The following is a 24924-nucleotide window of genomic DNA, read 5'->3' as shown; positions in this document are numbered from 1 at the left end:
TTAGAAGATAGGGCCTGGCAGATGGTTGAGCTGTCAGAGTGTTTTTTCTAGTTACATCAGAAATTATTGTAAATGGCAGAGCTTTGACTTTGACTTCATTTTTAAAACAGGGACAGTGCCTAATAATTACCACACAAGTGTAAATATGCAAGATTGTAGAGAGTGGCTAATTACCATCTTTCGTCCCTGCGGCAATTAATGTGAAACACATAAGAACAGGACAAAACCAAACAGGACAACACGGCCATATACAACGATAAAGCAATAGAATAAACCAAATTACTAATGACCAACAAGCAATTGAATGACCATGGAAAGTTGTATTTAAGTGTAAGAGTGCTTAAGTACTAAACTGCTCAGGTGCTAAAGTGCTTGAGTGTTAAGATACTGTATATAAGAAGAGAATTGCACATTGCCCATTACAATGTGCTAATTCACAAGTTTCACAAGTTTGTAAAGAGCTGGTGTAAATTGCACATTGCCCTATCACACTTATTTTGCACACACGGATGTGTGTGTGCAGGTATTATTGCACAAGTTAGCATATATAGTTGTGATTATGTACGCACTATTTCACAACATTTGCATACATAACAAAGTGTCATGTAACAGACAGGGTCCCTGGTTCTCCCCCCCCCCCCCCCCCCCCCCCCCCCAAAAAAAAAACTATACATTACATTATACATTATCCATTACATCAATTACAATTAATAATAAATAATATAACACATCCAGTTCATTTCAAGATAATGGTAGCTGATGGCCATGCATGAAAATACACATGAAATGTACATTTATTGAAAAGTGCATTGTCCTAAAAACAGAGCTGCTAGAAGTTGAGGTAATTCCTATTTGGTGAATTGAAAAGACCTAAAAGTTAGAATCAACATTAAAATCTGTGGTACCATTTTGTTGTTGTTGTTCCCTTGTGTTATGGCTGTGATTCCCATTTCTAATATCCCCTTATAATGTGCTTTTAGATGACTTAAAGGGACACCGATATGTGCTAATTCTTCACATCTCTTTGTCCCTGTTTTCCTTCCTTCTAGATCCACATCATTGACTTTGATGATGAGAATAACATCATTAATAAAAATGTCCTTCTTCACCAAGCTGGGGAAATATGGCACATTGGTGCGAGTCCTGCAGATAAAGAAGTGGTGACCACCTGCTACAACAAAAGTAAGTCCCACTGTTTCCATATTGGTCTTTCTCCATTCACTGCCTGCTGATGAATTGTGTTTTCCCTCTGTCTTTTAACATACATATATATTGTTTTTTTCTGATTAGACAGGGCACAACCACATTAATAGTAATTAGGACATATACAGTATTATTACATTATATTAGAAAAAAATAAGGAAAAAACTATAATACTGATTTAGCAATGGGAATCAAGCAAATATTTTTTGTCAATCAAGCTGTCAGGATTTGAAACGCAGCATTAGCGGCGTGACCCCAAGATGCAGAAGATGTGAAGCGGGTGGTGAGTAAAATAATAGTACAAACCCCGTTTCCATATGAGTTGGGAAATTGTGCTAGATGTAAATATAAACGGAATACAATGATTTGCAAATCATTTTCAACCCATATTCAGTTGATATATGCTACAAAAACAACATATTTGATGTTCAAACTGATAAACATTTTTTTTTTGCAAATAATCATTAACTTTAGAATTTGATGCCAGCAACACGTGACAAAGAAGTTGGGAAAGGTGAAAATAAATACTGATAAAGTTGAGGAATGCTCATCAAACACTTGTTTGGAACATCCCACAGGTGAACAAGCAAATTGGGAACTGGTGGGTGCCATGATTGGGTATAAAAGTAGAGTCATTCACAAACAAGGATGGGGCGATGGTCACCACTTTGTCAAAAAATGCGTGAGCAAATTGTTGAACAGTTTATGAAAAACCTTTCTCAACCAGCTATTGCAAGGAATTCAGGGATTTCACCATCTACGGTCCGTAATATCATCAAAGGGTTCAGAGAATCTGGAGAAATCACTGCACGTAAGCAGCTAAGCCTGTGACCTTCGATCCCTCAGGCTGTACTGCATCAACAAGCGACATCAGTGTGTAAAGGATATCACCACATGGGCTCAGGAACACTTCAGAAACCCACTGTCAGTAACTACAGTTGGTCGCTACATCTGTAAGTGCAAGTTAAAACTCTCCTATGCAAGGCGAAAACCGTTTATCAACAACACCCAGAAATGCCGTCGGCTTCGCTGGGCCTGAGCTCATCTAAGGACTGATACAAAGTGGAAAAGTGTTCTGTGGTCTGACGAGTCCACATTTCAAATTGTTTTTGGAAAAAGTGGACGTCGTGTTCTCCGGACCAAAGAAGAAAGGAACCATCCGGATTGTTATAGGCGCAAAGTTGAAAAGCCAGCATCTGTGATGGTATGGGAGTGTATTAGTGCCCAAGACATGGGTAACTTACACATCTGTGAAGGCGCCATTAATGCTGAAAGGTACATACAGGTTTAGGAGCAACATATGTTGCCATCCAAGCAACGTTACCATGGACGCCCCTGCTTATTTCAGCAAGACAATGCCAAGCCACGTGTTACATCAACGTGGCTTCATATTAAAAGAGTGCGGGTACTAGAGTGGCCTGCCTGTAGTCCAGACCTGTCTCCCATTGAAAATGTGTGGCGCATTATGAAGCCTAAAATACCACAACAGAGACCCCCAGACTGTTGAACAACTTAAGCTGTACATCAAGCAAGAATGGGAAAGAATTTCACCTGAGAAGCTTAAAAAATGTGTCTCCTCAGTTCCCAAACGTGTTGTTAAAAGGAAAGGCCACGTAACACAGTGGTGAACATACCCTTTCCCAACTACTTTGGCACGTGTTGCAGCCATGAAATTCTAAGTTAATTATTATTTAAAAAAAAAAAAAAACTTTGAGTTTGAACATCAAATATCTTGTCTTTGTAGTGCATTCAATTGAATATGGGTTGAAGATGATTTGCAAATCATTGTATTCTGTTTATATTTACATCTAACACAATTTCCCAACTCATATGGAAACGGGGTTTGTATTTAATACACTAAAATTGACCCGAGTGTGAGAATGTGAGTGTGAATGCTGTCTGTCTATCTGTGTTGGCCCTGCGATGAGCTGGGTGTACCCCGCCTTCCGCCCAAATGCAGCTGAGATAGGCTCCAGAACCCCGAAAGGGACAAGCGGTAGAAAATTGATGGATAGAAGGATGGATAAACTAAATAAAACACACTCACAAGGGAGTGGGAGAACACGCAACTACTAATGGAAAGTAACAAAATAAGTTAAGTGCAGCTAATAAGGGTACAAGACATGGAACTTCTTTTGGAGAAATATAGACAGTCAATAAATGAAGCATACCAAGCAGAGCATTGATCCGACACTGTCTGAAAGAATAGGAAATGGGAAAATAGGAGTCTGATTGGCAATCAGGTACACGTGTGTCCCTGTTGATAATCAATGACAGGCTTAGGAGCCAGCACTCTGTGGCCAAACATGGGAAGTACAACTACAAAATAAGAGTATTGGACAGGAACTTAGACATCACACAAAAGGGAAAAACAAAGCAAGTCCTAAAACAGTCACAAGAGTGTGACACAAGCACCAAATAATAGATCTGGAGGTGAAATTACCCGCTTGTCTCTAAAGCAAAGTCGCTACTGACACAGACTATAACGGCAAGCATCCTAATGTTGAGTTCAAAATGATTCTTGATAGGGAAACATTTGGTATTATAAAAAAAAGTTGTAGCACTAGAAGTAAACAAAATATGTATATATATATATATATATATATATATATATATATATATATTTATACTCCCTTGCAATGATTCTCTGATACCGCTTTAAGTACAAGAACATACTTTAATTTAAAATGATTGCTTGCCAAATTACTGCAAGCACTCAAAAGTCTGACTCTCATCACATTGCTTTTGAATGTAACAAATTAAACTGGCACTTGTGTTTCATTGCCCAATCTCTGCCCACCCACTCAATATCTGCGACTGCAACATGTTCTCACCTCCTATTGCTTCTCCAACTTTTAGAGAAGTTGCTTGATCAGTTCTACACTTCACCAGATCCAATTAGCAGGTCTCTGTCATTACAGTGGTTGTGCCAAGACAACTAATTTGCGATGTGGATTAGAGTGTATTTGCATCACTGCACCCACCCCTGCACTACAAAACAGCCTGCATTTACTGTAGCAATCTGTGTATATCTCAATGTGTCATCCCCAGCTAATGACAGCAGGGTGGTGTCCTGTGCAGCAGTATGGCGGATGCCCTCCAATTGGGAGATAGGAAATCACGAGTCACCTGACGATTCAGCCCACAACCCCCAAACCCTGGAGCTGCTCTGTCACCTAGACAACAGTGCCCATGGCAACGCAGCCTGGTAGGTGTTTTGGGGAAACCGCAATATTTGAACAAATAATGGAAGCTATAGAACATATCGATCTACCTATCGAGCTATTTATACATCTATCTATTGGTCTTTCTATTAATCTGTTCGGACTTCTTCAATGATCATCCACTTACTTTTACTGGAAATTACATTTTTGACAACTTGCATTGGTTTCATGTGTGCATTTCATAGCATAGACTCCCTCACAAAAACTACCCCCAATTCCATTGAACAGTGTGTGATGTTATGATAGTCACTAATATGCCATGATCAGGGGTTCTGAAACTTTTTGGGACCACGGACCCCTGAGAGATGATAACGTTTTCCAAGAACTGCCTTATAATCCTCATGCTGCTTTAAAAAAACAAACCACTACACTAGATGCCATAGGAATTAATACTATTTCAAACATTTCGGCCTAAATACTTAAAACATTTTTTCATAATAATAACTTAAACTTCTTCTAATTTGTTTACTAACAAATTTGAAAGCTTACAGAAAATCCAACCCAATCCCCTTTATTTGTCTGGCACCTTTTGAAAACTGTTCAAGTTTCACAAAGTGCAGTTAAAATAAAGTACACATTAAAAACAAGATAAAAATGGACACAGTCAAGAGCAGAATTACAGTAGACTTAATATAATAAATACAATAAAATAATAAAACACAGAGCTAACTAAGCTAACAAAGAATAAAGATATGTTTTAAGACACAAAAGTTATTATAAAGGGTAATATCCTTATCTCCAGATAGAGATCATTCCAAAGCTTCAGAGCAACAACATAGTTGCAGTTTTTGAAAGGGCGATAGGAAGAAATGAATCATAAGAAGAAATTAACACAGAAAACCTTGTAGGGGAATAGCTTTTTAAGAGGTCAGAAATATATTGTTGCTATGAATCCATTAAGAGATTTAAAAAACTAAACAATACAAAATTAATTCTAAAATTGACTAGGAGCCAGTGGAGGGGCGCTAAAACGGGGATAATGTTTTCTTTTGCCTACTATGCAGCCGCATTTTGGACTAACTGCAGACATACGGGTAAAGCCTTGTTTAGGCCAACATACAGTGCATTGCAATAGTCCAAATGTGATAAAATAAAAACATGGATTAGGCAAGACAAGGTACATTTATTTTTACAACACAATTCGCACACAAGGAAATTCAAAGTGCTTGACAAGAAATTTAAAGAAAATAAATCTTTATTGTAATCATAATTCAAATTTAAATCTTAAAATGAAATCATCATAAAACAATCATAACTCAAATTAAAGTCAAAGAGTGGAGATAGAATAATATCAGTTGTCATGTACAAAATTAAATAAAAGTGTTTTTAGCCTGGATTTAAACATTGCCAACATTGAGGCCTTTCTCGCATCTTCTGGAAGACTATTCCAAATTTTAGAAGCATACAATTGAAACTCAGCCTCACCATTCCGCGCTTGAAACTATAGGTCGAAGGAATATTGCACAACAAATGAATGATTGAAGTGACAAACTTGCCATTCAAATATTACCCCGTTAGTTGACAAAAACGTACAGCTATGGAAGCACATTCAATCTATTTAATAAGCAGAGGTAACACAAGCCAGTGAAAGATTCAAAAGAGCTGCCGTCAGAGCCGACAAACTGCCTGCTAAGCTAACAAAACAGCTCAAACTCAGACTTGTTGATGTCAAACGTCATTAGGCAACAGGCACTGCCTTTTAAAAGGCACACACACAGACGCACACACTGACACTTATATTATCTCCATTATGCCAGATATTTTAAGTTTTTTTTTTAAGTAACGCAATTATTACTTTCCTTAGTAATTAATTACATTTATTAAAGTTTAATTATGTTAGTAATTCAATTACTTTTTAGGTAAAGTAACAAGTAACCATAATGAATGACTTTTTTAAAGTAATTTTTAGAACACAGCCTGCCACAAAGCATCATGAAGCAGTTGGCATGTTGGTGTTCCTGGCTAAAATCTTTGTGTGTATGTTCTATAATAATGTTTATTGTCAATTATTTTCATGTTGCTGCTGATTTGTAAACATATCCTCTTAAACCAGAGCACTTTACATTTTTGTTATTTTATGTTTTTGTTAGCTGATTAATTGAGCATAGCTAAATGTTTCTTTAAAGAAGATTAGAGATTATATCTGACTTTTCGTTTATTATTTTCAAGGCTTTTTCTTTTTTCTTATCTCAAAACACCTTTTAAGTTGGGATCGTATTATACAAAACCTGCTTTTATTACTTTTTGTACCTGTTTTTGTGTACTTGGTATTCCCATCAGTCCCAAAAATTTAAAATCAATGCATGGTGGAGATATTTAGTTATATCAACTGATATTTCCATTTAAGGGTAAGTTTATGGGCCAAATCATCATATCCATATATGAGTTTTGCTACAAAAAATTGTCTGTGCTACATACAATTTTCTGTGCTACATTTTTTTTTGCAATTAGTCGCATCGGTTTTACGAGTGAAAAAGCTAAGCTTACTGCATTGATATGGTCATATGTCATAGTTTTAGTCAGAACTCAAGCAGCAGCATTTCGAATGTACTGCAGCTGCTTTACAGCTTGTTTAGAGAGCCCTGTGAGAAGGCCATTACAGTAGTCTAACCTGCTGGAGAAAAAGGTATGTATTAGTCTTTCTAAGTCTGCTTTGGACACTATTCCTTTGATTTAGCAATGTTTTTCTGTTGGTGAAAAGCTGCTGATGTTATTGACCTAATGTGGCTGTTAAAGTTCAAGTCTGATTCAATTTTTACCACCAGATTTCTAACCTGTTTTATTTAAAACACATTTACAACTCTTGATGTATTAGAGTTCAAAAGATCCTCAACATGAGCATACGGGGTGTTTTTATACCTAATCATTTCAACAAAATGTGTCCATATGCTGTCATTTATGAGTCTTCCTCAAACAACCACCCAACTGGTAGTTGAGTCTGACAGACAAGTCAAAGAAAACACACGAATGATCCAATAAAGCAGTTTCGAAAACATCCACCCTTTGTAATGATCAAATCAAGAGTCTAACCTCTGCTGTGGGTGGGCTCATTTGCATGCTGGGTTAGCCCAAATATTTTAAGGACAGCACTAAGTTATTTAGTATGTCTGTCATTGGCAGCATCCACATGCACATTCAAGTCCCCTGTAATGACCAAACAGTCAAAATCAATGTGCACAACTGAAAGTAATTCTGAGAAATCATCAAGAAATTAATTTGGTTTGTAAACAGTGATATAAAGTATGGAGGATTGCTATATTTCAATTTTGAATGACACATACTCAAATGATGATAAAAACCCAAATGACAATTTGTAGGTGAGTATATTGTCCCTGAATATGGCACTAACACCCTCACCTCTCTGGTTTTGTTGTGTTTCAAACACATAATTGAAGTGAGGTGGACTAGATTCAAGCATAACTGCATTTACTGTGTCATTGTGGAGCCACATTTTAACATAATCGAGAATATAACAGAAAATATAATTATTAATTAAAAATGATTTGTTACTTAAAGATCTGCCATTGAGTACTGCATGTTTGAGATTAGCTAGAGTTGCACCTCGGGATAGACTGATTGGCAACACTAAATTGGCCCTAATGTATGAATGTTGTCTGTCTATCTGTGTTGGCCATGCGGTGAGGTGGCGATTTGTGTACCCTGCCATCCGCCCAATTACAGGTGAGATAGGGTCCAGCCCTCCTGCGACCCCAAGAGGGACAAGCGGTATAAAATGGATGGATAGATGGTTGAACTGGACACTGTTTTATTCAAATGAATGTTGATTAGATTTCTCAGATCAGACTATCTAACTGTATGTCTCTAATCTATTTGCTTTAGAGATGTCCGATAATGGCATTTTTGCCGATATCCGATATTCCGATATTGTCCAACTCTTAATTACCAATTCTGATATCAACCGATACCGATATATACAGTCGGGGAATCAACACATTATTATGCCTAATTCTGTTGTGATGCATTAAACAATGTAACAAGGTTTTCTGAAATAAATCAACTCAAGTTATGGCACTGCCATATTTATTAGTGAAGTCACAAAGTGCATGATTTTTTTTAACATGCCTCAAAACAGCAGCTTGGAATTTGGGACATGCTCTCCCTGAGATAATCCTGATACCCACTACAACTATGGGAAATACTATACATTGACTTTCACAAAGTGCATTATTTTTTTTAAACATGCCTCAAAACAGCTACAAAAACAATAAAGGCACACAGCTTCAGTCCAGAGTATACTAGAGTAATAAAGTAAACAATAACATAGTCCTCATTTAGTGCAAAACTGCCTGGTATACTGTATAACAGTGAATTATAAACTGGGCTCAATCTGCCCAGCTCTAACGTATCTGTATGAGTAACAAAAATGTGCTGCAAGCTAGTGGTGAGTGCTTGAAGTGGCCTAGCAGTCAGCCAGAGCTTCTGAAATGCTGCGTTGAGACAGGGCACCTCCGTTCACTGCAAGCTGCAAAGTGTGTGCCATGCAGGGCAGACTAGCCACACCAAACTCCACCGTAGCTTTTGCCATACTGCGTGCGTTGTCCTTGACCACAACGTGGGCTTTCGCCTTGGGGTGGTTTTTGTTGTATTTTTGTTTTTTCTCGGCGGAGTCTTTAAGCGACAACTGTGTGGTACTACTTTTTTTCGGTGTTTGCTTTTCATCCATATTCCGCTTGTATTCATCGTGTATCTCTTTATGATTTTTGAAGAGGTGGGAGATCAAATTGCTCGAATTAAAGGAAGACGTCTTGGTTCCTCCTCGCATAACCAACTTTTTGCAGTCATTGCAAATTGCCAGTTTTTTATCCGTCAGAGACACTTTAAAATAATCCCAAACCATAGACATGGTGTCGTTAGTCAGTCACCAAGCGAGCTCGCTTGTTAGCCAGGTTACAGCACCAGCAACAACACATTCTTGTTGTTGTTATGCTCCGCTCGCGGCGGTTTGATGAGGTCATCAAGCGTCACCAGTAAACCTCTCATGCTGCAGTCGTGCTGCAACTCCTGTGTTGTGTGTGGGAGAGGGGAGTGACATTACATTACATTACATTTTAAAGCATTTATCGGACATCTCTAATTTGCTTTGATAGTAGTTATTGTTTTGGAAGAGATCACTTCATTATTTGGCATACTTGCCAACCCTCCCGGATTTTCCGGGAGACTCCCGAAATTCAGCGCCTCTCCCGAAAACCTCCCGGGACAAATTTTCTCCCGAAAATCTCCCGAAATCCAGGCGGAGCTGGAAGCCACGCCCCCTCCAGCTCCATGCGGACCTGAGTGACGTCAGGTGCGCAACACCACGTAAATCGTTGGCCAACCAAAAAGTAACCCCAGTATGCTATAGCCAACATTCACCAGGAGATGGCAACAGACAAACATAGATCACTATTACATTCCTCCTCCGTTTAGAAATGTATAGAAGTTACTCAAAATAAATAAACAACCCAACCAAAAAATGCAGCAGCTAAATTAAAAAACTGTACTTAAGCCACATTCTTTTCTTTTTTTTTTTAGTACTGAACTCTTAACCCTCATTTGTAAAAAAATAACATGCTTATTATACAAACAGTATTTGTACACCTTTAACACAGATTTTTATACTGTCTTCAGAGATTCAGTTTTTTTGGTGGTACTCGAAACCTTTCTGGGTACCTGCGAAAGGGTGTTCAGCATGGTTACAAAAATAGTGACAGAGAATATAACAAGGATGGACAATTCAACCTTTAACTCAACAATGAGTAGATGAGTGTTATGTGTGTGTATATGTGTAAATAAATGAACACTGAAATTCAAGTATTTCTTTTATTTATATATATATATATATATATATATATATATATATATATATATATATATATATATATATATATAATAAAATAAATATATAGCTAGAATTCACTGAAAGTCAAGTATTTCTTATATATATATATATATATATATATATATATATATATACACATACATACATACATTCATACATACATACATACATACATACATACATATATATATATATATATATATATATATATATATATATATATATATATATATATATATATATATATATATATATATATATATGAAATACCGTATTTTCCGCACTATTAGCCGCACCTAAAAACCACAAATTTACTCAAAAGCTGACAGTGCGGCTTTTAACCCGGTGCGCTTTATATATGGATTAATATTAAGATTCATTTTCATAAAGTTTCGGTCTCGCAACTACGGTAAACAGCCGCCATCTTTTTTCCCCGTAGAAGAGGAAGTGCTTCTTCTTCTACGCAAGCAACCGCCAAGGTAAGCACCCGCCCCCATAGAACAGGAAGCGCTTCTTCTTCTACTGTAAGCAACCACCCGCCCGCGTAGAAGAAGAAAAAGCGCGCGGATATTACCGTACGTTTCATTTCCTTTGTGTGTTTACATCTGTAAAGACCACAAAATGGCTCCTACTAAGCGACAGGGATCCGGTTCATGAAAAGACGCAATCTCTCCATCCGCACACGGATTACTATTTCACAGCAACTGCCTAAAGACTTTCAAGAAAAGCTGGCTACTTTCCGTGCATATTGTAAAAACAAGATAGCTGAAAAAAAGATCCGGCCAGAGAACATTATCAACATGGACGAGGTTCCACTGACTTTTGATATTCCTGTGAACCGCACTGTGGATACAACGGGAGCACGTACGGTGAATATTCGCACCACAGGGAATGAGAAGTCATCCTTCACTGTGGTTCTAGCTTGCCATGCTAATGGCCAGAAACTTCCACCCATGGTGATATTCAAAAGGAAGGCCTTGCCAAAAGAGACCTTTCCAGCCGGCGTCATCATAAAAGCTAACTCGAAGGGATGGATGAAGAAAAGATGAGCGAGTGGTTAAGGTAAGTTTAAGTTTACGCGAAGAGGCCGGGTGGCTTTTTTCACGCAGCTCCGTCCATGTTGATATACGATTCCATGCGCGCCCACATCACGCTGGTTTTAATATATTATTAAAGTTTGACTGACCTATTTGACTGTTTTTTTGACATTCCTTTAGCGCAGTTAGATGCGGCTTACAACACGGGGCGGCTTATAGGTGGACAAAGTTTTGAAATATGCCGTTCATTGAAGGCGCGGCTTATAACCCAGGGCGCCTTATGGTGTGGAAAATACGGTACTTGACTTGGTGAATTCTAGCTGTAAATATACTCCTCCCCTATTAGCCCCGCCCCCAACCACGCCCCCCCACCCCCCACCTCCCGAAATCGGAGGTCTCAAGGTTGGCAAGTATGTTATTTGGCCTCTGTTTGACATGATGTTTATAAAAAGACAATATAACATACATCCATAAACGTGGACGCATGTGAAAAAGTGCAATATATTTATCTGTACAGTAATCTATTTATCTATTTATATATATTTAAATATATTTATTTATTTTATATATATATATATATATATATTATATATACAGTATATTATTTATATATATTGATTTATTTATATATGCACCTTATTGTTTTTTTATCCTCCACTACCATGAGCTTATGTAACGAAATGTTGTTCTTATCTGTGCTGCAAAGTTCAAACTTGAATGACAATAAAAAGAAAGTCTAAGTCTAAGTCTATCAGTGCAGAGGCCCCTAGCATTATAGACAACATCATTGACAGTGTTGGGAATAACAGCTAATGCCTGAGAAGATTATCCTCTCAATGTCACAACACGATGGCTTATTACAAAGAGTTAAAGATAAAACTGATTTGATTTTGGATAAAAGTCTAACATGATAAAAACTAGATCAAAGAACAGAGTTAGGCCCACTACCACTAGCCCTCACTCACGACCACTAGCCCTCACCCACTGTCACTACACCCTTGAAATGATGCAACAAGGGGTAGAGCTTTGTAATTTTCCTAGGAATTGGGACACCACTTGCTACGTCACTGCATATTTTATGTCCGGGTACATAAGTGACTATGTGTTAGGTTTGCACATACGTCCCACCTAGAGTTGTCCCCATACCAATATTATTTTACCGGTACCAAAATGTATATCGATTTGTATATCAATACTTTTTGATACTTTTCAAAATAAAGGGGACCGTAAAAATTGCATTATTGGCTTCATTTTAACAGAAAATCTTATTGCCCTCAAATAACAATTTTAGAAGATTGAAATAAAAGGCATTAAACACACCAGGCTTTTCTTATTGCACTCAAAGAACAGTTTACAATTATTTTACATATTTAAATATAGCCTGCCATAATCTAGAATTAGGTTAGAATACAACAGAAAGCTTTATTGACCTTGTATTAAATGCTTTATTATTTATGGTTGCTAATTTTGATCTGTTGCTGTAAGACAAATACAATAATTGGTAAATACCGAAAATAATACAGCTAAAAGTGCACAGACAAGACATGTAACAGCCGATAAAACACACATTGTTAGAGATAAAATACAAATGAAATAGTGGGAATTTGTTACAAAATTTTGTCAATTCACTTGCATTATTTTACGCTTCCTGCCACTCTTGAAACTCCTTATGCAGATCTGAATGCTTGTTAATTGAAAGTTTACCTCAGTTTGAAGAAAATGTGGTAATACTGTATTGACACATTTGGTGAGGCATGTTTTAAAGCGCTTACAACGCGGCGCTTCCGTGTTTAAAGTGTCACCTTTAATGATAGTTTTGAAGCCCAAATACTTCCATGTTTATTAACCAGTTTGCTGTTTTTTTGTCATTCCTTTCCACCCTGTTTTGCCTTTACTTTTCAAAGGGTGTAGTACCTTTTCCAATTCATTAGTACCGCAGTACTTTATTAGTAGCGGTGTACTCATACTTGCCAACCTTGAGACCTCCGATTTCGGGAGGTGGAGGGCGGGGGGATGTCGGGGGAGGGGGGGCGTGTTTGAGAGGGGAGGAGTATATTTACAGCTGGAATTCACCAAGTCAAGTATTATATGTATATATATATATATATATATATATATATATATATAAGAAATACTTGACTTTCAGTGAATTCTAGCTATATATATATATATATATATATATATATATATATATATATATATATATATATATATATATATATATATATATATATACATATATATATATATATATATATATATATATATATACATATGTGTATATATATATATATATATATATATATATATAAATAAGAGAAATACTTGAATTTCAGTGTTCATTTATTTACACATATACACACACATAACACTCATCTACTCATTGTTAAGTTAAGGGTTGAATTGTCCATCCTTGTTCTATTCTCTGTCACTATTTTTCTAACCATGCTGAACACCCTCTCTGATGATGCATTCTGCTTCATCTCCTTGTTGTGTGCGCAGTTGTGCACTGCATTCTCTAAAAGCCGTAGATGTTAATGTCACATATGCATGTACAGTAGATGGCAGTATTGTCCTGTTTAAGAGTGTCACAACATTGCTGTTTACGGCAGACAAACTGCTTTACGGTAGACGAAAACATGACTGCTGTTGTTGGGAGGACGTTAATGAAACTGCCTAACAATAAACCCACATAAGAAACCAAGAACTCGCCCTCCATCATTCTACAGTTATAACGTGATTGGGCAGGCACACTGTTTATATTGTGGGAAAGCGGACGTGAAAACAGGCTGTCGACACGTCACTCAGGTCCGCCTGAATTTCGGGAGATTTTCGGGAGAAAATTTGTCTCGGGAGGTTTTCGGGAGAGGCGCTGAATTTCGGTAGTCTCCCGGAAAATCCGGGAGGGTTGGCAAGTATGGGTGTACTGTACAACCATCGTTCCACCATTACGCAACAGATCCGGCAGCAATGGAGTTAACGGCTGAGATAGTTTCTTAAAATATTTATCATGCTTTGGTTGATGAATAAATTAAGTACTACACTGAGAAGAAGCCACAATGGAAGACTGTTGTGTCTTGTGAATTTTTTTAAAGTATGTAATGTTTTAACATTCGCAAGCTTTGCTTCAGTTATGTAGCCTAATGTTAGCGAGTGTGGCTTGTTGGATAATGTTACAAGCTAAAGTGTTATATAATATATTATATTATTATATATTATATTATTAAAACTTATGCAGAAATTTAGGATTTTCTCTGGCCCTACCAGGGTGAGTCAGCATCTGAAATCCTTCACTCTAAAGAGCGAGATTTACTCCCCTTACCCCTCATTATGCCCACTACCCCTACATGTAAATAATAATTGGGACACCACTACCCTTACCGGAACGCGCAACATTTTGGGATAGGCCTAAAAAGTAGGGTAAGGTGGTGGATTTGGACTGGTCCTTAAAATAAGGCCTCAGGTGTTCGAAGTTACTAGAGAGCACTGGGAGCACTAGTCCATATAACTGTTGCCTGATTTTCTAAGATAAGCACGTTTGGCCTTTGCCTACCTTGATGAAGTGGAGTGACTTAAAGGGGAACTGCACTTTTATTGTAATGTTGCCTATCATTCACAATCAATCAATCAAAGTTTATGTGTATTGCTCTTACACAAAAGGGCTGCACAAACCACAACGACATCCCCTGATCTGAACCCACATCTGGGCAAGGAAAAACTCCAAACGCCCAAAATGGGGAAAAAGTGAAAGCTTGGGAAGGGGAAGTGATGTAGGGACCCCCCCTCCTGGATGACCAGCTGTAATGGATGCTAAGTGTGTACAGATATGAAATTATGAATGACAATGTGAGAGTCCAGTCCATTGGGAAGCTAGCAGATAAATAATAAATGATAAATGGGTTGTACTTGTATAGCGCTTTTCTACCTTCAAGGTACTCAAAGCGCTTTGACACTACTTCCACATTTACCCATTCACACACACATTCACACACTGATGGAGGGAGCTGCCATGCAAGGCGCTAACCAGCACCCATCAGGAGCAAGGGTGAAGTGTCTTGCTCAGGACACAACGGACATGACGAGGTTGGTACTAGGTGGGGATTGAACCAGGGACCCTCGGGTCGCGCACGGCCATTCTTCCACTGCGCCACGCCGCAGTAGGTCTTCTGCCCTGTCGTACAAGAGTGGCCCACCCCTAGTCAAGACTTAGAACAGCTAGCGCGTCCTCCCGACTGGTACCTCACCAGAGATTATTTTAGCTCTGCTATCTTATCAACTACCTAGCAGAAAGTTAAGCGGTGAAACAAAGAAAGCAGGTGCTTTGTAAATTCGATATGACTACAAAATGTGTTGGAGAAGGTCTTAAGAAGGCTATATAACAATGAGAAAGAAGCACACAAATATAAAAGATAACACTGAGCTTTGATGACAAAGGAGCACAGCCGAACCAACAGGAGCGAGAGCGAGCAGGCAGCAACCCCTACTGTATATAAGACAAGAACACATGTTTTTCTTCGTTTTATGCATTCTAGTTTGTAATATACAACAAGTACAAGGTGGATAACAATGTAGTTAACAGGAGTAATCCATTGCGCCCAAAAGCCCTCTAACAAATGATCCAAAAACTGCCAACAATACTCTATTTACATCTCGTGACATGAATATTGACCAAGTATTAGCATTATTATTTATAGTTATATTATTATAACGCCAAGGAATTACTTTTAGCAGCACCTTGATTTCCGAGGTAACTAGCTTATGCAGTTACTGTATTGACATACTGCACTGTTGCATCTCCTCTGAGTTGGTAAAAGTTAATTCTAGATTATGAACCATGCCTCTCACTTGTATAGTAGAATGTTGTGGTTATAAACCAAGAAGTTGGTCAACTTCGACATTCAACTTAGACCCGTTGATTGCGAGAAAGACACAAAAAGAGGCTCGTTTGGGTCACTTTTTTTATACCTGTGAGGAGTATGATTAATTCCTCATCTAAACAGGAAAATATGAATATTTTCGTGTCGTCCTCCCCGGTTCTAGATCCTACATGGCGGTCGAAGTGTCCCAACTTGTCGGATTATCTCCTCAGCCATCTACTGTCCAGGTGAAATGCATGATATATGATCTACCGTATTTCCTTGAATTTCCGCCGGGTATATAGTATGCGCATGCCTAGAATTACCGCCGGGTCAAACTCGTTTCGCAAATAATTAGCGCTTGCTTAGCATTACCGCCGGCTCAGGATAACGCCGGGTCAAACTCGTTTCGCAAAATATAATTTTTATTAGCGCATGTCTAGTATTTCCGCCGGGTCAAACTCGCCACGTCACGAGTGACACTTCACCTGTCATCATTTTCAAAATGGAGGAGGCTGATTTCAATCATTTGAAATTGCATAAAGGGAAGAAGATTAAGAGCTATTCAAGCTATTGAATATGCTAAAAAGAACAGTAAGCAGCTATGTTTTATTAATATACTGTAGCTGCGTGTGTCAAATATGAGTCATTAAATGACTCCCGCCTCCTGGTGGTAGAGGGCGCTAGTGATCCTTCTTGCGACTACTCGGCTGCAGAACAAGTGACAACTAACAGCAACAGTGAGCAGTGATCGTTTATTTTTTCCTCTTGCTTGCACTTTTAACATGGAGGATTACGTATCTAAAATAAAACAGTTTTCTAAACTGGACTTTCAATCGAAGCAGGAGGTAATAATTAAAGGAATATCTCCATCAAGACAGAGAGACTTTTAAAACTGAAGAAAGATAAGGAAGATTTCTATAAACAAGTTATCGATGCTTTTGGTCAGAAGGAGCTGCGCATGGACTTCATTTATAAGTAAAGGTAAGACCATAATAACATTTTTTTTATTAAATGTGCTTTTCATGATGGTATCCTTACATTACACTCAAAGTGCAGGCCTAAATTTACCGCATGCCTTTGGTAAGCGCCGGAGTTAGAAGAGGTTTTAAAATAATTAGCGCATGCTTGCATTTACCGCATGCCTTTGGTAAGCGCCGGAGTGAGAAGAGGTTTTAAATTAATTACCGCCCCGGCAGCAATTCAAGGAAATACGGTACAATAAACTTACTGGGAACAAGGAAGCAGCAGACCACTAGATGATGTAAACATAGGGAGACACAAAAGTGATCCCAGCGGCCGAGGTGAATCACGGCGCCGCTATAAATAGTTTGTCGGTGTTAGCACTTATAACAAAAATATCACTAATACTAGGTTAATATTCAAGTCACGAAATGTAAATTGAGTATTGTTGGCGCTTTTTAAATGGTTATTTACACTGATTTCATGGGCGGAATAGTGTAGCTCCTATTGGCTCCGCTCTAAGCAGACTTTATTTATCTTTTATTTAATAGTTAGAATCCCTTAAAAAAAAAATCCATCCGTCGTCATGTCTTTCATAATGATTGTGAATGATAGGCAAACTTTAACAACAAACAAGTGCAGTTCCCCTTTAAGCCGTAGCGACTGAAATCTCTGGACCTGAAAGAACACAAATATGTCAGGACTTGGTCAAAAATAGGACTCAGATGCAGAGGTGGGGAATAATCCAGCAGGCTTTTATTTTTGAAAAGTTAACTTTTCACCTCTTGAGTCAGGGCAATACAACAACGGCTATAAACTTTAACAACTAGGTCAGGGGTGCTCATTACGTCGATCGCGATCTACCGGTCGATCTCGGAGGGTGTGTCAGTCGATCACCAGCCAGGCATTAAAAAAATAGTCCTAAAAATGAGCGATCATAAATCTTCACTATGATGTCACTTTCGTCACTTGATTGACATTCACGGCACCCGAGGGTCTTCTGAGATGACGCTGGCTGCTGCCAGCTCATTAAAATTACTGACTGGAAGGCGAGAAACATTTTATTTCAACAGACTCTGACGCCGTACCTGTCGTCAAAACTCCAAAGACCGACTGTACAGTTGCACAATAAAAGCTCTGTTTCATCCTGCCTGCGCTACCAAAATAAGAGTCTCAGAAAGCTGGCGTGCACAAGCTAGCAAGCTACGGAGTTTGCCGACAATGTATTTCTTGTAAAGTGTATACAAAGGAGTACGGGAGCTGGACAAATAAGATGCCAAAAACCAACCACTTTCATGTGGTATTGGACAGAAAGGAGGACTTTTTTTCTCCTCCATTCGAAAATGCGGACGTTATCATCACCACTGTCTGATTCCTATCAATGCAAGTCATCAGAATCAGGTATTACACCAACTTATATTCTTGTCTTCATGAAAGAAAGGAATCTATATGTGTTAAACATGCTTGTATTATCTTTAACCACCTTTAAGTTGTTAACAATATTAACTATATGTGTTAAACATGCTTGTATTATCTTTAACCACCTTTAAGTTGTTAACAATATTAACTGTGTTAAACATGCTTGTTTTATCTTTAACCACCTTTAAGTTGTTAACAATATTAACTATTTGTGTTAAACATGCTTGTATTATTTTTAACCACCTTTAACTTGTTAACAATATTAACTATGTGTGTTAAACATGCTTGCATTATCTTTAAACACCTTTAACTTGTTAACAATATTAACTATATGTATTAAATATACTTGTATTATCATTAAACACCTTTAATGTATTAACAATATTAACTATATGTGTTAAACATGCTTGCATTATCATTAAACACCTTTAACTTGTTAACAAAAACATATATTTCATAAATAAGTAAATATAAATTATATATATGAATGAGGTAGATCCCCACAACTTGATCAATTGAAAAGTAGCTCGCCTGCAGAAAAAGTGTGAACACCCCTGAACTAGGTGAAAAGGTTTCACAAAATGTGAACACACCGAAAATCACTCCAAAAAGAGGAAACAAAAATATCTATCTCTAACTACACTAGTGAGGAATATAACTATGAAATTTAAACAACAAAAAACGCTCCAAAAGGAGGAAAAACAATGGGCTATAAGGCTTCTACACTGATTCTCATCTCGAGAAATAATTAACAAAAGGTCACTCAAAAATGAGGAAAAGGAGAGACGGTAAAAGTAAACTGAACTGCGACTTGAAAACTTTACAAACAAAATTCACTCTGCTCAAGAGGAGAAAAGGAAAACCTGAAAAGAAAATCCGCGAATTGACAAAGATGGACAGTCTGCCTTTGCATTTAAAGTGCAATGGTGGTTAAGGTTGTCACAGCCAGTAATAAAACGTAAGGCACAGTGATAAACAGTAGCCATTTTTTTTTTCAAATAAATGTCAAGTGCATTGATAAAAAACATGTCTCCATAATCTAGCAAAGGCATAAACGTGGTCAGAATGAAGCGTTTCCCACCTTGTATGCTTAAAATGAGGAAAATACGTAAATATGTTACATGTTATTATTAATGTGCCTGTTACTATACTTACAGTATGTATATAAAACATTGATGGAGGTTGTGGAATGTTTTTTAGACCGCTTTATAGGGGGGATAGAGCGAATACCATTAGCTACATTATTAGCTGATTTTTGCAAGCGTTTATTTACGAGTTAGAATGCATAAAAATCGAAAAATGTGTGCTTGTCTCATGTAAGGATTTTGAATGAAAGGCACAATTCCCCAATAATGTGCAGTTCCCCTTTAAAGTGTTTATATTATGATCTTATTCTACATTTAAAACCCTTCCTTGTGGTCTACATAACATGTAATGGTGGTGCTTTGATTAAAATTGTGCGTAGATTTTGTTTTACAGACCATCTTCGAGTCGCTTTCTAACTGTCTCTTACGTACCGTATTTTTCGGACTATAAGTCGCAGTTTTTTTCATAGTTTGGCCGGTGGTGCGACTTATAATCGGGAGCGACTTATGTGTGAAATTATTAATCAGTGTGTGAATGTGTGTGTGTGAATGGGTGAATGTGGAAATAGTGTGAAAGCGCTTTGAGTTCCTTAAAAAAGGTAGAAAAGCGCTATACAAGTACAACCCATTTACCATTAACACATTACCGTAAAATATCAAATAATATTATTTAGCTCATTCACGTAAGAGACTAGAGGTATACGATTTCATGGGATTTAGCAATTAGGAGTGACAGATTGTTTGGTAAACGTATAGCATGTTCTATATGTTATAGTAATTTGAATGACTCTTACCATAATATGTTACGTTAACATACCAGGCACGTTCTCAGTTGGTTATTTATGCGTCATATATCGTACACTTAGGGACGGCGTGGCGCAGTGGAAGAATGGCCGTGCGCGACCCAAGGGTCCCTGGTTCAATCCCCACCTAGTACCAACCTCGTCATGTCCGTTGTGTCCTGAGCAAGACACTTCACCCTTGCTCCTGATGGGTGCTGGTTAGCGCCTTGCATGGCAGCTCCCTCCATCAGTGTGTAAATGTGTGTGTGAATGGGTAAATGTGGAAGTAGTGTCAAAGCGCTTTGAGTACCTTGAAGGTAGAAAAGCGTTATACAAGTAAAACCCATTTATCATTTATTTACACTTATTCAGCCTGTTGTTTACTATTCTTTATTTATTTTAAATTCCCTTTCAAATGTCTATTCTTGGTGTTGGGTTTTATCAAATACATTCCCTCAAAATATGCGACTTATTCTCCGGTGCGACTTATATATGTTTTTTTCCTTCTTTATTATGCATTTTCGGCCGGAGCGACTTATACTAAAAAAATATGGTTTGCACAGTTTTGTGGGTGGTTCTATTTACCTGCCGAAGCCCTCCTCCAGGCCAGGCCCCCTTCGACTGTGTTCCCACCCCGTCAGCCATGTTGTAGTTTTTACCGCTTTCATGTAGAGCAGGGGTGTCAAACTCAAATACATAGTGGGCCAAAATTTAAAACTGAACACAGCTGCGGGCCAAGGTTGAACAAATTAACCTTTTAATAGGGACCCAAACAAGTTTTGCATTGAATATTGAACAAGCAAGGCTTATATAACTTTATAGTGACAGGCAAAATCGAGTTTCAAATAATAATAATAATAATAATAATTAAAAAATATCAATGGCATATCCAATACAATTTAAATAAAAATTGAATGCCTCTTTTCTATTTGCAGCCTTCTGAGGTAAATATCAACTTTTTCCACAGGCTAATACATTTGAAAATAAAATAACAATGAATAAACCAACCATTCAGGACTTTAAACTGCTCAGTTTGCAACACACTGATCTAATCTGATGTGCCCAAGCCAGATACCTGCCATCCTTTCTTGGATGCTAGTTCATTAATGTCGGGGCTCAGGCTTTGAGCTGAGGCAACCTTCATTATCAAACGAAGGTGTTCAACAGTCATTATATCTCGTCCACCCGGACCACAGTCTTGGGGGCGTGCCTTCAATGCACTGCCTTTAATGTACTCTATGAGCTATCTTCACGTCCGCTTTTCATCCATTCTAACATCGTTCAGACCCAGTCACAAGATATGTGCGGCTTCTGTACGCACACACACGTGAATGCAACGCATACTTCATCAACAGCGATACAGGTTAGACTGAGGGTACCAGTATAAAAAACTTTAACACTGTTAGAAATATACGCCACACTGTGAATCCACACCAAACAAGAATGACAAACACATTTCGGGAGAACATCCGCACCGTAACACAACATAAACACAACAGAACAAATACCCAGAATCCTTTGCAGCACAAACTCTTCCGGGACGCTACAAAATACACCCCCGCTACTCCAACCCCCCCCCCCCCCCCCCCCCCCCCCCCCCCTTTGCTCCCACCCCCCTCACACACACACACACACACACACCTTGTAGCGTCCTGGAAGAGTTAGTGCTGCAAAGGGTTCTGGGTATTTGTCCTGTTGTGTTTATGTTGTGTTACGGTGCGGATGTTCTCCCGAAATATGTTTGTCATTCTTGTTTGGTGTGGATTCACAGTGTGGCGTATATTTCTAACAGTGTTGAAGTTTTTTTTTCGGCTACCCTCAGTGTAACCTGTATGGCTGTTGATGAAGTATGCGTTGCATTCAATTGTGTGTGCGTGCAGAAGCCGCACATGTTATGTGGCTGGGCCAGCACTCGTTGGACAGGCTGAAAAGCAGACCTGACGATTTTCGGGAGGGGCGCTGAAGTTTGGAAGACTCCCGGGAGGGTTGGCAAGTATTAGAATTAACAGTGAATGCGGTGTTACCGCGGCACCGTCGCAATATATAATCGGCGGGCCAGCTTTAGTGTTAATTTGATATCGCCTCAAAAGCCAAGTGAATTTACACGGCGGGCCAAATGTGGCCCGCGGGCCAGAGTTTGACACCCATGATGTAGAGTCTGCTGCAGGGATGTCAAACATGCGGCCCACGGGCCTGATTCGAGAAAGTGTAAAATTGAGCTGCATTTTTAAATTAAACTGCTGTTCTAAATGTGTCCACAGGATGTCGCAATAGCAATTCTGTTAGGCAAGCAAATAGTTTAATACCGGTGCGAGCAAATATACCAGGCAAGATGTAAGTAAAGCGGGGCTGCGACTACTCCCCCTCAATCCAACGTAATTCAAACAGGAGTAAAATACACCAATTGGTAACTCCACTTAAAATGCTGCATGATACACTGCACATTGATATAGTTCTGTGAAAATGATTGTCTTCTGTGAAAATTTAAAGAAAGTGAACAGTGTGTGATTTACTGCAATACTGTAAATTTTTAAGTTTCGATTTTTGGTTTGTTGAAATTGTTCACACATTGCACAGCTTTTATTTTTCTATCAATACACAGTGATGCCTCGACGGCAGGAATAATATGTGGAAATGACAAATGAGGTAGTTGATCCATAGAAAACTTTGTATTTATGCTTTGTTTTATTTTTGTTCAATCCTAGATGGGCTGTGACTTAAACGTTTAATTGTTTTGTAGATACACTGAGATTAAGGCTAAATTCATTGTGTTCTTCATGGTGTTTTTGAAACAGCATCAGTTTTTTTTCTCAGAATTTTCAAATAACTTGAAGTTTTTTGTTAAGAAGATTTTTTGTGATATGTACATTTTCAGAATGTGCTTGTTCTATTTTGGGCCAAAGAAAACAAAGAAAATAATCGGAAGTTGTCGTAGTTGTAGTTGTCTGGCCCACGTGGGAATAGATTTTCAATTTAGATTACGGCTGCCTGCTGCAATGCATCGACATTTTCTAGCATCCAACATCAAACAACTCTTACCTCAACCCGAAGTGCATGACCATATTTGCTTGCCTGCGACAGGAAGCTAACAAGCCAAATACTAGAGTCTGTGAACATTGTTCCAAAGTACGGATTTAGTATTGATTTATATATACAAAAGTTAATATTGACATGTGCGTCGGTAGTAAAATATGATAGATATATATATATATATATATATATATATATATATATATATATATATATATATATATATATATATATATATATATATATATATATATATATATATATATATGTATGTCTTTATATATGTATGTATGTGTATATATTTATGTATGCATATATGTATGTATGTGTATATATCTATGTATGCATATATAAATAATGATAAATGGGTTGTACTTTTATAGCGCTTTTCTACCTTCAAGGTACTCAAAGCGCTTTGACACTACTTCCACATTTACCCATTCACACACACATTCACACACTGATGGAGGGAGCTGCCATGCAAGGCGCTAACCAGCACCCATCAGGAGCAAGGGTGAAGTGTCTTGCTCAGGACACAACGGACATGACGAGGTTGGTACTAGGTGGGGATTGAACCAGGGACCCTCGGGTCGCGCACGGCCATTCTTCCACTGCGCCACGCCGTCCCTGTATGTCTGTATATACGTTTTTATATATATATATATATATATATATATATATATATATAGATATATGTATGTATGTATATATATGTGTATATATAAAGATATATGTACATATATATGTGTATATATATATGTATATGTATATATAAAGATATATGTATATATATATGTGTATATATATGTATATATATATATACGTGTATATATATATATATATATATACACGTATATATATATGTATACGTATATATGTATGTATATATATATATATATATATGTATGTATATATATATGTATACGTATATATGTATGAATATATATATATATATGTATGTATATATATATATATATATATATATGTATGTCTTTATATATGTATGTATGTGTATATATTTATGTATGCATATATGTATGTATGTGTATATATCTATGTATGCATATATGTCTGTATATACGTTTTATATATATATATATATATGTATATATATATATAGATATATGTATGTATGTATATATATATATATATATGTGTATATATAAAGATTTATGTACATATATATGTGTATATATATATATATATGTATATGTATATATAAAGATATATGTATATATATATATGTGTATATATATGTATATATATAGATATATATATATATATATATATACGTATATATATATGTATACGTATATATGTATGTATATATATATATATACATATATACTGTATATATATATACATATACTATATATATATATATATATATATATATATATATATATATATATATATATATATATATATATATATATATATATATACATACTAGAGATGCGCGGATAGGCAATTATTTCATCCGCAA

At 37.3% G+C, this 24924-nt stretch overlaps 1 protein-coding gene across 1 annotated transcript in view; it reads left to right on the top strand.

Annotated features, from left to right (window-relative positions):
• Positions 1 to 24924, top strand: part of eipr1 (EARP complex and GARP complex interacting protein 1) — a 160402-nt gene that overhangs the window by 37523 nt on the left and 97955 nt on the right. Inside the window, exons 3-4 of the mRNA XM_061968519.1 lie at positions 1050 to 1182; positions 4255 to 4411. Coding sequence (XP_061824503.1) covers positions 1050 to 1182; positions 4255 to 4411 — 290 coding nt within the window. The remainder of the gene's footprint in view (positions 1 to 1049; positions 1183 to 4254; positions 4412 to 24924) is intronic.

Source organism: Nerophis lumbriciformis, linkage group LG08 (assembly GCF_033978685.3).
Source record: "Nerophis lumbriciformis linkage group LG08, RoL_Nlum_v2.1, whole genome shotgun sequence".
NCBI classification, from domain to species: domain Eukaryota; kingdom Metazoa; phylum Chordata; class Actinopteri; order Syngnathiformes; family Syngnathidae; genus Nerophis; species Nerophis lumbriciformis.
This window is presented reverse-complemented; position numbering and strand designations above follow the sequence as displayed.